Source organism: Pseudomassariella vexata (assembly GCF_002105095.1).
Source record: "Pseudomassariella vexata strain CBS 129021 chromosome Unknown BCR38scaffold_5, whole genome shotgun sequence".
NCBI classification, from domain to species: Eukaryota; Fungi; Ascomycota; class Sordariomycetes; order Amphisphaeriales; family Pseudomassariaceae; genus Pseudomassariella; species Pseudomassariella vexata.
The window spans coordinates 2,955,596-2,971,482 of NW_024467960.1; the positions used below are offsets into that span (position 1 = coordinate 2,955,596).

The 15,887-nt window shown below is 50.9% G+C and overlaps 3 protein-coding genes across 3 annotated transcripts; 2 read left to right on the plus strand and 1 right to left on the minus strand.

Moving 5' to 3' along the window:
• The first annotated feature begins 1,167 nt into the window (after positions 1-1,167).
• BCR38DRAFT_430853 (cyanide hydratase) lies at positions 1,168-2,681 on the plus strand. The gene is made up of 4 exons (XM_040860065.1): positions 1,168-1,277; positions 1,336-1,353; positions 1,407-1,500; positions 1,565-2,681. Exons 1-4 carry the CDS (start codon positions 1,248-1,250, stop codon positions 2,524-2,526), a joined length of 1,104 nt encoding a protein of 367 aa, XP_040717583.1. The 5' UTR covers positions 1,168-1,247; the 3' UTR covers positions 2,527-2,681.
• A 1,590-nt stretch (positions 2,682-4,271) lies between these two features.
• Positions 4,272-5,386, plus strand: BCR38DRAFT_430855 (trypsin-like cysteine/serine peptidase domain-containing protein). The gene has a single exon (XM_040860066.1). The coding sequence runs from the start codon at positions 4,325-4,327 to the stop codon at positions 5,270-5,272; it is 948 nt and encodes a 315-aa protein (XP_040717584.1). The 5' UTR covers positions 4,272-4,324; the 3' UTR covers positions 5,273-5,386.
• A 5,155-nt stretch (positions 5,387-10,541) lies between these two features.
• Positions 10,542-15,220, minus strand: BCR38DRAFT_457112 (uncharacterized protein; the record flags this gene model as incomplete). Its single annotated transcript, XM_040862000.1, has 4 exons — positions 10,542-12,857; positions 12,911-13,164; positions 14,345-14,501; positions 14,624-15,220. The coding sequence occupies 4 exons, from the start codon at positions 15,218-15,220 to the stop codon at positions 10,542-10,544; spliced, it is 3,324 nt and encodes a 1,107-aa protein (XP_040717585.1).
• Positions 15,221-15,887: the final 667 nt, after the last annotated feature.

The following is a 15,887-nucleotide window of genomic DNA, read 5'->3' on the forward strand; positions in this document are numbered from 1 at the left end:
TCTTCGAATCGAAAGACTAATACATCCAAAGGCCGCCACCGTCCGTTTGTTTCGCCAGCTGAGGATACCCGTCACATGGGCAATAAATGCGCTCAACCCCTCGGGTGGCATATCCCTATTCGCTTAGCATATTTTGTTCTAGATAGAGCTGATAATTATGCGCTGCCTTATAGCATAGTCAGCGGCCGTTCCATCCGCTTGTAACTGCGAATGTGCAGGTTTCTGCAGCTAATTCTTATCGATGATGTTATAGTAGTAAACAGATACATTTGGTCATAATCATTGTTTTCCTGCACAGCTACAAGTCGTTAGGATACGTTGTTTCTAATGTTTATTCGAAGACTGAAAGCATCCAAGATTAGCAAAAAGGCAATACTTTACGACTTTCGACTTCGGATTCTAATAGAATGACCCAAGCCCGACATGTCACTCTTCAGGGGAAGGGGGACACTCGGGTATGTTGTAGTTCACATTCTACGGAATATTGAGATTGAAACAGACTCCTCCCAGTTTTGCCACCTCACCTAGTGGTCTCGGGCGGAACCCACAATGTCTGGTGGCTACGTAGAACCATGCGTTAGCGGGATCTGTCATTCAGATCCCGATAGTCCGGCCGGAGGAGTTCCGTCGTGGACATGCGTCGATAGATACCCCAGCAACACATTTATAGCTCCCCGGGATTTGACCTTCGCCTGGTCGGATGAACAGTGGAGTCTGTGAGTCGTTGCACAGGTACGTAGTCATGTAGCACAGAGCAATTTTGGGAAATGAAGACAAGAATGATTGCCTATATCAAGGTAAATGTTAGCGTGTTTAATGACACTTAGCCGGGGATGTTTTTGAAGCAAGGCACTTACCGTTAAGCCTAGAATTTCCAAGGAAATCCGCTATTGCAATAGAGCTACGGTTAGATTCGTCATTTGCAGGAAATCAGATGAATTTCGTCGGGTTTGATTTGCTTCGCAGTATACCGAGCATTGGTATTATTTGCTCAATCACCGAGTTCCCGAGACAACTAGGCGGGGACTCTTCGCCAGGTTTGATTTCATCATCGTGCGTCTATAATCGAACCATAACCGTACCAAGCTGAAACTAGAACATAACTTTGGTGCATAAAAGGGCAAGAAAGTTTCATCTATATCTGATTTTACTAAGACTCAAGTTGACAGAACATTCATATCTACTTCAATAAAGACATCAACCGTCCTCGTATAGTTCTTCAAACTCTCGATTCTACTACTTCCATCATGCCAATTAACAAGTACAAGGCCGCTGCGGTATGTGCCCCTTATCAACATCCAACACATCACATGAACTAACAAAATATGAAAACAGGTCACCTCAGAGCCTGGAGTGAGACCTGACTTCTTTCAGCCATTGCCGTCCAGTTTACCAAATCCTCGCAGTGGTTCGACCTCGAAGCCGGTGTTCGAAAGACCATCAACTTCATCAATGAAGCTTCCCAGGCTGGCTGTAAGCTCGTCGCCTTTCCTGAGGTCTGTAAGTCAAAAAATATGCCTCCCTTTCCCTATTGACTGCCCTGCTAAGTGTTACAATTCTTAAGGGATTCCCGGCTACCCCTACTGGATGTGGAAGGTAACATACCTCCAATCCTTGCCCATGCTCAAAAAGTACCGCGAGAACTCGCTCCGGGTCGATTCGGAAGAGATGAATCGAATCCGCCGCGCCGCCCGTAACAACCAGATATTTGTGTCCATGGGTCTGTCGGAGCTCGACCACGCTACGCTGTACCTGTCCCAAGTCCTCATCAATCCCAACGGCGACATCATCAACCACCGGCGCAAGATCAAGCCCACGCATGTCGAGAAGCTCGTCTACGGCGACGGCTCTGGCGACACCTTCATTTCTGTCACCGAGACGGATATCGGCCGTCTTGGCCAACTCAACTGCTGGGAGAACATGAACCCCTTCCTCAAGTCCCTGAACGTATCCATGGGTGAGCAAATTCACGTTGCTGGTTGGCCCGTCTACCCCGGAAAGGAGCGCCAAGTCTCCCCCGACCCACTGACTAACTACGCCGACACGGCTTCTGATCTGGTTACGCCTGCATATGCTATCGAGACTGGCGCATGGGTCTTGGCGCCCTTTCAGAGACTGTCGGTTGAGGGACTGAAGAAGAACACTCCTGAAGGAGTCCAGCCCGAGACGGATCCCTCGGTCTACAATGGCCATGCCCGCATATACAAGCCCGATGGAACTCTGGTTTCCAAGTCGGACAAGGACTTCGACGGGTTATTGTTCGTCGACATAGATCTCGACGAGTGCCACCTGACCAAAGTCCTTGCTGACTTTGCCGGACACTACATGCGCCCTGATTTGATCCGCCTGTTGGTTGACACGCGGCGCAAGGAGCTCGTCACCGAGACTGATACGGATGGTGGCATTGCTTCGTACAGCACTGCTCATCGTCTTGGGCTGGATCGCCCGCTGGACCAGGAGTCCGAGAAGCAGAGGCATATCTCGAGTGAGAAGAAGGAGAGGGCTATGGAAGGAACCCAGGGTTAACGGAGATTTAATGCATCAATTTACATAGAAGAGAAGCTCGGCATTACTAGTTTTCATTCTGACTTGTAATATGGAACAAAATGAGTTTCAATAGCTTCATTCACTTGAGAATCGCGATCACGCGGGCGTACATTGCTTTCGTCACGAAAATATGGTGATTCAGCGTCTATGTTTCTAGCAAAATATGCTTCTCACCCATGGTTTAAATAGACTGCAAATATGACGTGAGAGCCAAATTATGATGGCGTAATCCTACAGGCTGTCCCAATTAGCCACCCAACAAACCTGGTTTCCGCTCAGACAGACCCTCTGACATTTTCTTTCGAGCGGTCAGCCCAGCTGTCATCACAAGATGATAAGATCGTAATTAGCGATGTTGGGCGGCAGAAACAAGCTTACTCGGAAGCCATAGACCTTGCCAACTGCTTACTAGTACAATACATACATGGCCCCCAGAGAAGGTGTGAAGGATAAGAGCAAGGTGATACCCCGAATCGCAGTATATAACCCACTATTCGCCCCTCTGTTCTTTTCGCTGCTACACGTGCATACTTGACTCACACCCGACATCGCTGTGTCACCATCCTATTTCGTGTGAACCCTACCTCAAAACTTTCAATCGGGTTTCCGAAATACTCGTATAATGATTTCATGAAAGCAGGGATTTGTGGAGTGGTGTGCGGTGAAGTCATGGAAAGCCCACCTATCAGACGAGTATTCTGGGTCCAACCCGACAGATTGGTCTCGCGAAGTGGAAGTCGTAGTTTCTCATTCTTGTGTAACATCTCTGAATAACTCGACCAACATCATGGCCAACTTGGCACGTAATTTGCTCAGAACATACCCGAATGGGAAGTTCAGCGCTTAAGGCTGCAAGGTCACATTGGCTGTCCCCAATCCCTGACGAAAGGACGGACCGTACACAGCAAACGTACCACACAGCGCGCCGTGCCGAGCGATAGAATCCGAATGGACGGGTGAACCCGTTCATATTTCCAGGCTTCTATTCATATGGTAGGGGAATCAGGCTGACAAGCGCGACAACCGCGCTCAGGAGGACCCGCCAACTTGCAGGATAGGTCCTGAAGGAGTGGGCTGCGCCTCAGCGGATCGTTCTCAGGCCCCCAATTCAATAGTTTGTCCTTTTTGCCACAGTTGAGGCATGTTGGTCTCGAATCAATAAACACAAGTCATGGAACCTGCGTTGCACAGCCTCATGATGAAGCATACGTGAGGCGTTAGTAGAGGTCTTTCATGTCACCAAGTCCCAAAGTAGACCGCGAATAGGCAGTTGGTTATCTCAATGACCGAAACTGTATCTGTCTGCCTCAAGATACGATGAAAATCCTCACAGTAGGATGGCCACTCCAGGCTTCCTAGTGGATGGTCTGTCGAAATGGATGTCTTGTGACATCCTTCGGTGAAAAGAAGGTGGTCATTAGCGAGATAGCCCCCAAGGTTACCTATACCTTGGGAAGTTGGTCACGATGCTTCACTTTTCAACATAGGTCGGGCGAAAAGTAGCCGAGAAGACCGTGGTCTGGATCTCTCAAGGCCAGGAAGAGGTGGGCGGATGCGATGAATGAGTTGCAAACTGCTGACTGGAAGTCGGAGACTACAGATACGAGAAAGCAAGTGTAAGTTGACCAACTAGGCAGGTCCTATGATGTAAAAGCGTGCTCAAGTGCTACATAAGTACGGATCATCTGGAGACAAATAAGCCAATGTCTTAGGTATTGCTCAACATTGAATCTCTCTTCACACTTCTCGCTACTTCGTATGTGGTAGAACTGGCGCCATGGTTCTGACTCAGCGTCACACGGCCGCTATCGTGCTCACCCTTTTTTACTCAGTCTCTGCTCTCCCCACGACTCAAGTCAAGCAGGATGAGTTATACACACAACCCATCGGCAACCTGGGCGAATCATTCAAGCCCACTGGACCCCCTCCAACCATCATCCAGCTCACCCCGTCCAACCTTGCCTCAGTCGGACATGTCACTGAGGTTCCTTCTTTATTTGGCCTGTCGTCGCCATATTCAGATACCGATGAGGACCTAGCCGAACGTGGTATCGTTGGCGTTGATAACCGCGTCGTCTGGAACAGCACCGACTACCCCTATTCGGCCATGGGCAGACTGATCTGGTCCACGGGCGCCTACTGCACAGGCACTCTTGTTGGTCCCCGCCACGTCGCCACCGCCCGCCACTGTTCCCCCTCTGATGATCAGACGGGCATCACCGTCACCTTCCAGCCCGACTACTTCAACGGCGAGCGTTTTCCTTCCTCCAAAGTTGGGCCGGTCTTGTCGTTATCAGGTGTTGATGTCGTGAACAACCCCGATGCCTGCGATTACAAGAACGACTGGGCTATCATGGTTCTTGACGACCCATTGGGGAATGACAGGGGCTACATGGGCGCCAAGACGGTGGACAGCTCGCTGCTTAAAAGAGCAATATTTTACCACCTCGGGTACCCCCTTGACCTGGGTCAGGGTGAAAGGCAATACAGGCAGTACCCCATCACCATCTCCAGCTCGACAGGTTGTGATGCGTATGGTCCTATGGTAACGGATGCTGATGCTGATAGTGGCCAGTCAGGCGGCCCACTTTGGCTGCCTCCAGACGCGGCAGGGGACAGGTACATGTATGGCGTTGCAAGTTCAACAAGCTCGACTGGCACGAACTTTGCTGGCGGCGATGCGTTTTTGCAGGGGATTGCATATGTACGCCAGAACTATCCATAGTATGAGCCTTGAGCTACTTTTGTTCTTTGGCTGACCATCTTTTCTGTTTTTGGGGTCTCTAGAGAGTAACGCTTATAGAGCGAAGTTACCATGATCCACTGTTCCGAGTTGATGGGTTTCTTAGTGAACATATCTGAATACACAATTTCAGAGCTTTTACCCCTATGTTTATGTCGTGAACAATTATTGAGCTTACTCGATGAAATGCACTTTATAATCAGAATTGCGATTGCTGAGCTCGTAAAACCGGCTGATAATACCATAGAAAATAGTTACTTTCTCCACGATGTTGTTTAAATTTCAGCTGAACACACCAGCACTCGTATTAAATAAAATATTAAATACGCCGTAGGTGTTAACCCTCGGTACCTCTACAAGTACTCCCTTAAAGGGATATAGATGATATAGCGGGCCCTTAAGCCGCGTCGGGCGGTTATACAGGTAAACTTGTAGCCAAACCACTACTAAACCTCCTGTCCCTCCCTAAGTCTGTGCTACAACCCCTGCCTGAACTACCGATAAGTGTGGTAATGTGGCACTTAAATTCGTCCTCAGGGGTGGGATGCTGCTGATGTGCAGAAGATGCTCGACTATTTTTTTTTGTCGCGACAAGTCGTAGTATCTGCTAATTGGGGTTCTCGTCGAGCGTATACATCTCAACCATACGCTCAAGTGGATAGACCGTAACGTGGTCTAGACGCTCGCAAGAATCGCGGCGAGAGGGCGTGCTGCGCGCCTTCTATCGTGAGGGGACGGGTTCGCCGACGAGCGTTATCGGATAGGCGAGGTCCGATAAGGGGCCGGATTAACGATTCGAATTCTGGACCGGCTGTCGAGTTATATTCCGCCGACGTAGTGCTTGACGGTCGACTGGCTAGGATGCTCGTAATCCTAAACTGCACCAATCTCCCTATTATCGCTAGGTAGGCGAAGTCAACAAGGTGGGCAGCGCGCCATAAGGGTTGACTAAACCCCCTTGTGTGTCAGCTGCGGGATTCGAACCCGCGACTCGTCACCGACCCAAGTGGGCGAGGCTCAAATCGGGACTTATCTACCAGCGAAGTGACCAACTACACCAGCCAACCGTATTAAATAATAACCAGGGCCCCTCCAAAGAACCCCCCGGATTACCTCTCTCATTTGCTTTACTGTCACACTTTCTTCGTCGGGCCACATAGGATTGCATTTGGGAATAATAGCCTTGCCTGGCGCGACCTAACGGTGATACAGCCCAAAGTCAAGTTTCCTGGGATCTGACATTATTACATTTCAAAGGGGGCCATAAAGAGTTGAAATACGTATACACATGGCTTGAAATGTCTAAATTCTGTCCCTTTTTTGCTCGTGGTGCACCCGTCTCGGAAAGGATGCTGCTATGAATCTGCCGACTTCGTTGCGAAGTCTTAATCCCATCTCGATAGACTGCCGGATTTGCCCGGGGTGACCAATTACAATAAGACATTGATGAAAGATCTGGTGTTAGAATTTTGGTTGCTCAAGGAGCATTGACAACTGGGATGGGAATACGGGTTTAGATATCCGAAAGGTGGAAAATAGGAAAATATGATCTGTCCTGGTATAGATGCAGCAGCTACTAGGATGTTGAACAAGCGATCAATCTCCCCATGTTGAACATTTTGTCTTCGATTGAGACATTGTCGCTCTGCTTCGGTACACTCGTAATGATCCGAGTTGATCTTGCATACCTTCTTGCTCTGGAATGCACTGAAGATAGAGGACAAGCTGCAACATGCTGTAAATGTTGGAATGAACACGTATAATTGTGATGCACAAACTTCGAGGACTGCCCTTCAGTTATCATTTTCCTTTTATATCAGCACTGGGTACAACCAAATGCTGTTCTTGAAGTTTTACATGTTGTTGACACACCGCAGTAGGTCGCCGCCACCCTCGACTTCATCACCAGCATAGTTCTCCATGGATGCCATCTGTACGATCTTTACATTGGCGAACGGCAACCACAGCTTCTCTGTTGTTTCTCCCCTTGGCCACGGTAGTACTGGATACATGTAGTGCATACCACCAAGTCAATACACGGTATATACCACATGCCTCAGTCTCAGGACCAATTGCTTTCTCAAAGACGGCTGGCTTGGCATACCTTGTAGTGCCTTCACGCTCCACAACCAAATAATCACCCCGCCAACCTATATTTACTATTTGCAAAGTTGACCAACCGTCCCATCACGTGCAGATACTCATACACCATAACGTCTTTCTCGTTCAGCACAGGCTCAATGCGCGACTAATAAGTTCTATGCCAGCCCAGGAACTGAGGAGGTACATATCTGTTAGACTCTGCGCACCAAGCCCTTTGCAATAACCACCTCCTGCTCCGTGGCATGATGAACATTACCCGTCAAATGAGCGCACATCGTACTATCCTAACGGGGTAACTTCATAACTCTATGCATTTAGGGGCGCTTGCGGCCAAATCCGCTCTTTTGACGAATTTGGATAACGTCCCACACCCACATCCGGGACACCCCCACATGTGGGACACCCAAAAATGCCTTATCAACACCGCTAGCCTCTAACTTCAACCTCTTTTATCTTTACCAATATCGATTCAATCGTTACAAAATTTTACGTACGTCTTCTTTACACTAATATGAATCAATATACCGAAGATGATATTTATCGAGCTCTTCAAGCAATAGCTACCGGTCAAAGACTCCGAAAAGCAGCATATGAGCATGGTGTCCCAAGGTCTACTCTTTCACGACGGGTTCAGGGAGCCCAGTCAAGAGATATAGCCTTCGCTGACTACCAGAGGCTCTCTCCAGCCCAGGAACCCCATCTGGCTGAATGGGTTCGAATCCAGGCTGCCCTAGGCCTCCCACCAACCCATCAACAGCTCAAAGACTTCGCCGAGCGTATCCTACAGATCCACGGAGACACCGAACCACTTGGAAAGAACTGGATCCAGGCTTTTATCAAGAGGAACCCTTCAGTCAAGGCCCAGAGAAGCAGAGCTATCGATTCCCAGCGTATTAATGGAGCCTCAGCTAATGTGATCAGGCAATGGTCCAAATACCTCGCTATCCCTGAGATCAAAGCTATTAAGGCCTCGAATCGATACAATATGGATGAGACAGGTATTCTAGAAGGTAGAGGATCAAATGGTCTTGTTCTAAGATCATCTGAGGCTCGTTCTATTGACGACGGGCAGTGAAACCACCCGCGGGTTTAAGGTGTAAGATGATGGCAACGAATAACAAGATCCTCAACAAGGCCTCACTATCCGGGAGGTGGAAAGAAATAACAAGATCAAGAACTCCTTACCCTGATCGGAACGACAAGTACCTCAACAGGTACTAACAACTGTAGCCTCAGCAGGCTGGGGAAGAAAAGGAACCTCAACAGGTCCTTGAACAATCACCTCAACAGGTGAAAGGTGGGAACAATGGCCTCAGCAGGCACAATCAGATCTATAGGGGCAACAAAAGTACCTCAACAGGTATGTCAGACATTGAATGCCTGTCCAAGTAAAGAGAAATTGGTTCAGATTACTGTGGAAAAGGCCGCTTGAATTCCTATCTTTTTTCTCAAGAGAGTGACTATGTACATAAGGTCTTAAATACCTTCAAGAACGCGCTTACATAACTCGTCTGAAACCGGAAAAAAACGAAAACGAGCACCCAAAAACCCTAACCCCACGTCACTATACGGAAGAAACAGCCTGGATTTCGAGCTTGGACATCTCTTATAGAGTGTATCTCTGCGACTGGTACTGCACTACCCCCACTTGTGATATACAAGGGGAAGTCTGTCCAGCAGCAGTGGTTTCCTCTGGACTTGACTCCATACGAAGCCTGGAGGTTTACAGCAACAGAGAATGGGTGGACGTCAGACTCTACGGCTATTGAGTGGCTACAAAAGATCTTTATTTCTTTGACTCAACCAAAGGACCCTGAAGAGACTAGGTTACTTATCCGAGATGGGCATAGAAGCCACGAAACGACAGAGTTTATGTACCTCTGCTTCATAAACAAGATACACTTGCTTTTCTTGCCGCCACACACATCCCACGTTCTCCAGACTCTCGATCAGTCAGTCTTTGGACCCCTCAAGGCAGCCTATAAGAAGGAGCTTGGTTACCTTGATCAATGGGATACTACTACTGTCGTAGGGAAGAGAAACTTTCTCCTCTGCTATAGAAAGGCACGTCTAGCAGCATTGACCGTCAAGAACATTATCAGTGGATGGAAATATACTGGTCTCTGGCCTTCGAGCATAGCTAGACCCTTTATGAGCTCCCTGCTCCTTGAGAATACGTCAGCACCAATCAAACAGCCTAGTCAGACTTGCAAAGGGCACTCTAGTAGTCAGGACTGGGCGTTAGAGACATCAGCAGTAGCATGGTCAACGCCTAAGAGGAGAGATGAGCTCCAAGATCAACTCAGCTTATTCAGCAAGCTTGATAGTGAGCCAAATACCCAGCGGCTACTCTTTCGGAAAGTTCAAAAGGGCTTTGATGAGAAGGACTACCAGTTAGCTGTCGCACAGCGAAAGATTGAGGCAATAGAGGCAGCGCTTGAGGCTAGTAGGGCTAGGAAGCGGAAGAAGCTCAAGATGAGCCCAAATTCAAAGTTTACTAATATCAAGGCTATTCGGAAGGCTCAAATCGAGGCTGGTGAAATTGAGGATAGTACAGATGAGTCTAGCGAGTCTGAAAACCCTAGTGACGGTGAAAGCTGTATTGTAGTCGCATCAGAATAAGTGTAAAAAAAGATTGAAGTCAATGGTTATAATATACAGCATCATTTTTAGGGCGTCCCACATGTGGGGGTGTCCCGGATGTGTGTGTGGGACGTTATAGTTACGCCTTCCAGATCATCAGGCGGAACTATGTGCCGCTTGCCATGATCCAAAGGATTTGCAACGATGCAATGTGGATTGCACAGTCATGTAGGACAGAACTTCAAATGCTTTTTCTGTATCCCTGCTGCAAATGGTAACATGGTGGGATACTCACCAGACAAACTCCACTGGTCCCGCACCCTCCACCTCATCATCGAGCAAATTGTGGTTGAGCGTCTTAATCGCGAGACGGCACGTACCACCTCGAGAACCTAAAGACCAGGCATGGATTCTTGCTGGACATGTAAACACATTGTGCTCATGATATTGATTCATCTCTAAAGTATGATATCATGGCCCTTATGTGCTACACCGTGTACAATATGCGGCTTGTCCACCAGATATTACAGTGCTCATTTCACTTTATCTGTCATCTTCACATCTCTCAAGCCCACAGATTCAAGACCTGCTTCTTCGCTTTCTTCTTGCCCTTGCCCCCCGTTGTCTCTGCCTCCTGCGCGACCTCGGCAGTATCATTACTAGCCCCGTTTCCACCCCAGCTATGAGTGCCTTGAGCATTCCCGACGTCTCTCCGCACGGCGCGTCCACCTCCGTACCCAAAGATCGTCATGGTGGGTTTGGCGGCTGTGGGTAGAGCTGGGAAGCTATCCTCTCTGCCAGCAGCCGAAGACCTGCTTGGTCCTGCTCTGTAGGGCTGATGTTGGGTTGTAATGGTGCTGGTGTTTCCCGGACCCCAGCCTAACGACGACGAGGGGGCAGCGCGACTTGTAGGTGTTGAAGTGCTGCTCCTGGGAGGCAGAGCTGGGAAGGAAGCTGCGGGCGGTGGTGGTCGAATGGAGCTGAAAGCCGTCGCAGGTGTGCCAGCCCAGTTTGCTGACTGGGTAGCAGTGGACCGGCGGGATTGTTGCGTCGAGCTCTTGAGCTTGAGTACCCTGGTGGAATGCTTTTGCGATGGGGCCGTGGCGGCAGAAACGGGTGAGCTTGCGGCAGCGTTTGCCCAACCGCTGCTCGACGTGGTAGCGCCATGCATGCCACCAAGTCCAGGGAGCGTGGGATAATCCTCATTGATGGCGCGCCAGTCATTCCACGCCTTGCGCAACTGGTCGGATTTCGACTTGTCCTCAAACAGGTCGGCCAGCTCGCGGACGAGTGTCCCCAGTTGGCCGGATGAACTGTTGGAGAACAGGGTGAAAAAGCTGTCAACGAGAGCCGAGGCCGTCATTTTGCCCTGGCGGAACGTGGATATTTGGGCACGAAACACGTCAAGTTTGTTCTTGTCGTTGTGGAGGTAGCCGGTAGCTCTCTCTATGACGGCAGCATGACGCGTTAGTTGAGCACGCTGTTCTTGTGTCAGGTTGGGGTCGGTCAGGCTGAGGTTGTCCAGGTCCGCGGCGACGGTAGATGCGGAAGGTGGTGTCGATGTCGCTGGGGCATTGCGTTGGGCAGCTTGTGTCGATCCCGATGCCGCAGGGGTTGGAGCATCCGCCGTAAGATGTCCGCCAAAGGTGCGCTGGGTCGAGTGGATGGCCATCTGGCGCTGGAAGGCCAGCTCGTCCCTCCGGAGCGGTTGAGCAGAGCTTGCGGGGATCGGTTCGCTATTCGGATCACGGCCCCTGCCTCCCCTTTCCCCATTCCTATCCCTGCCGCCACCTCTGCCTCTGCCGGAGCCGCCGGCACGCCTCTCATCCTGATATGGTTGCCTCAGGTCAAAATTGGCCAAATCCACCACGCGGGCGTCTCGCCGGACGTCTTTGGACAGAGTGTTGGCGTGTTCGCTGAGCTGATGGGCTTTGAGATCCATCTCGGAGGCAAAAACAACAAACTTCTTCTCCTGGCAGTCGGGCTCGGGGCACAGGAAATGGCCCTCGCGAAAGTGCTGCTCGAGGGCGTTGTAGTCCTGATAATAATGGGGCTCTCGGGGGTCCGCGCGGTCGCATAGGAAACAACGTTCGTGCTTGTTGCGGCAGTGCTCGTACAGCTTGTCATCGTCGTAGAACCGCTGGCCGCAGAAAGCACAGAGCGGGTGTCCCTTAAACCCAGTCTGGTCCACCGCGCCTGGTCGGTCGTCGCCATGACGCATGTGTCGCTCGAGCTCTTTGTCGGTGAAGACTTCATGTTCGTGAGTAAAGACCTTCTTGTTGCGGGTGCAAAGATCACACATCTTCTTGTGGTGGACATTACGAACATGGCGATGCAGGTCGGGCCAGCCAAGACCAGCAAAGTCGCAGTCGCCATCGGGACAGTTATAGCGCAGAAGCAGGACCGTATCGCCGACGATGTCCTCCTTGTTGTATCGGATTCCAATGTTCTCGTCGGTGCTCGTGATGTCGGGGGCGCCTTCGCTGTAGTCCTCGAATCGTTTCGTCGCGTCGTCGGTGAAGATGACGTACTGGGCTGGTGTTCGGCAGTGGGCGCACTCCTTGTTCTTGTAGAGGGCTCGCATGCGCAGGGCGCAGATGTGACATGTGCGGTGGTTGCAGGGGGCCACGGACTGGTGGACAACGGTGCTAGCACAGATGAAGCACACCTCGGTCTCGACGTCGTCGTCGTCGCCGCCGCCATTTTCGGCACCCGCGTCTCTCAAACTCGGCGGGGGAGGTTGTGGCAATGACCCCCCAGGCTGGACGGAACCTGCGGCGGTGAGACGGCCATCAAACCCGGCTCGACTACCTGTTCTGTCGCCTGCTGCTCCTCTGCCGCGACTTCTCGGCGGTCTTCCTCCTCGGTTGTTTGCGTTGCTCTGGTTGTGCTGTCCTCGCCCTCGCCCTCCGCGGCCCCTGCCTCTGGCTTGACCGCCGCCTCGACGAGCCGAGTTGTCTGCGGATCCGTCTGACGGAGCTGGACCCGCGGCTGGAGCATCCATGACGTGATTATTTCCCAATGTCGTGGCCCGTTCGAGGCGTCCGTCGAGCCAAAAGATTCCAAGGGGCGATAAATAATCGACAACGGCGTACCAAGTAAGTGTGAAGATGGTGGTATCTCTTGGCTCGAGTTGGGCCGACCTGGCAGGTCAAGCGACCTGGGTTTGAGGGCAGGTCTATATGGTTCTTATTGTTATTATGGATGTCGATGCGTGGAAAATGACAAAATACTTCAGCTGGCAATCGAGGCCGCGCTGCTCAGTTCAGTTAAATTGTAAAGGTCGAAAATACGTAAAGTACGTGGAAGATTACGGTAGCATGAAGAGGCACGCAGCATTTGATCGGAGAAAAGTCCAACACTGTTCCAAAAGCCGGGATTCAACTCGGCTGCACCGCCACCGACCGAGGGGCACAAAGATTACACTTATTCAATGCTCAATGTTCCACTCGACTTTCCCCACTAAGCCTTTGATGTCCCCCCAGGTGCCAGTTCAAACCTACATTAAAAGGTGCAACCACATTAAATTGAATAAAATTGATGAAGGGCAGTGCATAGCATCCTAGGATAGGTGACTGACCTGCTTATCAAGTCTCGACTCATTCAAGTCCATCATCATCCCAAGCCCAATAGACCCTTGCAAGTAGTTGAGCACTCGCATTCCACATTCAAGCTCTTGGTGATACTTGTTTGAACCATCTCATTGACTTAAGTACTTTTACCTGCCGCTTACTTTTCATGACTGTTTGGCAGGTACAGTCATCCAGTCATGCTAAGTGTAACACATGCGGCAACGGGCTTACACCGCTCTAGGAAGCCTGCAATGTAATGGAAGCTAGATGAGTCGCAATCGACTGACATCAATAGAGTGGTACGGTGGGCTGCGAGCAGAGTCGGGATACTTCGCCACTTCATCTCAGAAACGAAAACGTTTGGTCCCACGCAGTATAGGCGGCTGGTACGGCAATGCCGTCACGCAATATCACAAACTCAATCGTATTGAGAGGCTAGACTTCTCCCCTTCGCCCAAGAACGCCAGGCCATTAGTAACTAAAGGTGGGTTAGATACGCCAGCCAGCATTACCGCATATGATATCCTTGATCCCAAACTGGCAGGCCAAGATGTAATGAATAAGAAAAAATCGGACTCCTCTTGCCCACGCCAAACCATGCTGCCATGTTGTGTTGCAATCCAGCCGTGCCGTTGGCTTTTCAACGCAACGGGTTAATTTGAGGTAAATGCTCTGCCGTTTGAGTAGTTCACACCGATATCCCAACCCGTCAGTCCTAAACCGAGTAAAATAGCACCCGGCAGCGTGTTGATTCCGTTTACCAATCATTCCTCCTCAACGGGGTAAAGATGATTACCAATGACCTTGTTCATCTGGAACATGTCGATTTTAGCCTGCTTGAAGACGGCAAGCATCTTGTCGTCACATCGAATTTGGCGCTTGTCGCTGGGATCCTGCAGGTCGCCTGCCTTGATGTATTCCCACAACTTCTTGACGACTTGGGGTCTCGAAAGCTGTAACTGTGTCAGTGGCCTTAACCGGATAGAAATTGACCGTGGTGGCGGGATGGCGGGATGGCGGGATTGACATGGGACGGTGCCTCGTGGCTCCAACAAACGCAACAAGGAGCACTCACCCTAGATTCACCCGTCAGCTCGGCGAGCGGCTCACTCAGATTGAAGGGCTTTTGGAAGCCTCCACCGGCCTTGCGCTTCTTGGGCTCAATCTCCTCGTCGACGTCACTCCCACCACTTTCGACCTTGGCCGAACTCTTCTTCTTGCGCTTCTTGACGGGCTTGGCCTTGGCTCCCCCACCGCGTGTTGCCCGGCCCCCTCGTGAATTCTCCTCGGCCTGCAGCATTGCTGCGAGCTTGGCATCTGCGTCTTCTGTGCCTACGCTGGCGCTCTTGCGCTGCTTCTTCTTGGGCGGCTGGACTGTAATTTCGTCGGCATTGGCTTCGACATCGGCTTCGACATCGGGCTCGTCGTGTACAGGGTCGTTGTGGCCGTTGCTTTGCGCCGGTACGGAGGGCTCGGAGATGGCGTCAAAGCGCTGCTCGATCAGGTTCTTGATGGCGGCTTTCTGATCTGTCAAGTCCTTCCCGCCCAGCGCTGCCTCAAGTCCAACGCGGATCTTCTTTCGCGTGACCGTCTCGAGGTTGGCCGTCGCGAGGATGCCGTCGATTATCTCTGTGTAGCGCACCTCATCCTCGAGGCTCAGTGAGGCCGACATTTTGAGGGTGAGGTGTCGGTGCTGGATAGAATATGGCCGAGGTCCGGGTCAAAGTGGACGCAACGATAGCATGAGTACCGAATCAACTGGTACTGGACGAGAGGTGGGGATCAGTTGCGGGCGTTCGATGGAATCGCGCAGCACGCACTTGCTCGAATCGATCGTTATGGGCAGGTTGGATCTCCAGAAGCGGGTTAAGTGAAAGAACGAAGGAATTCAAGAAGGAAGCCCGGCGAAGAAGAGGCAAGCCGTCTCCACTATCAATGATCAAGCTTAGATAACTCAAGCCCACGCGTCCAAGGATGTGAGTATGGCTTCTCTTCTTGCCCAAAGAGAGATGCAGAACGAGAGCGCTCATGCAATCGGGTTCCGAAACTCTAGCGGAGCTGCGACGTCGACAACACGCAGTGCCGTGTCCAGGTGGGGTCAAAAGAAGAAACGCGATCAACTGTGAAAGCTCAAGGAATCGATGTCCTAGAGACTGCGCACGGGATAATTTGTTGAGCAGCGCCGACGGAGCTGTGCACGCGGTCTTTTGCTGGTCTGGTCTGGACGCGACTCGGCTTGAGGATGACGACGGTTGACCGACGGTGGAGCAGCGCGGTTAGTTGTGAGTTTCTAAGTTGCCGAATATGTTATGGGCTGGTGGGCATTTACATTGGATCAA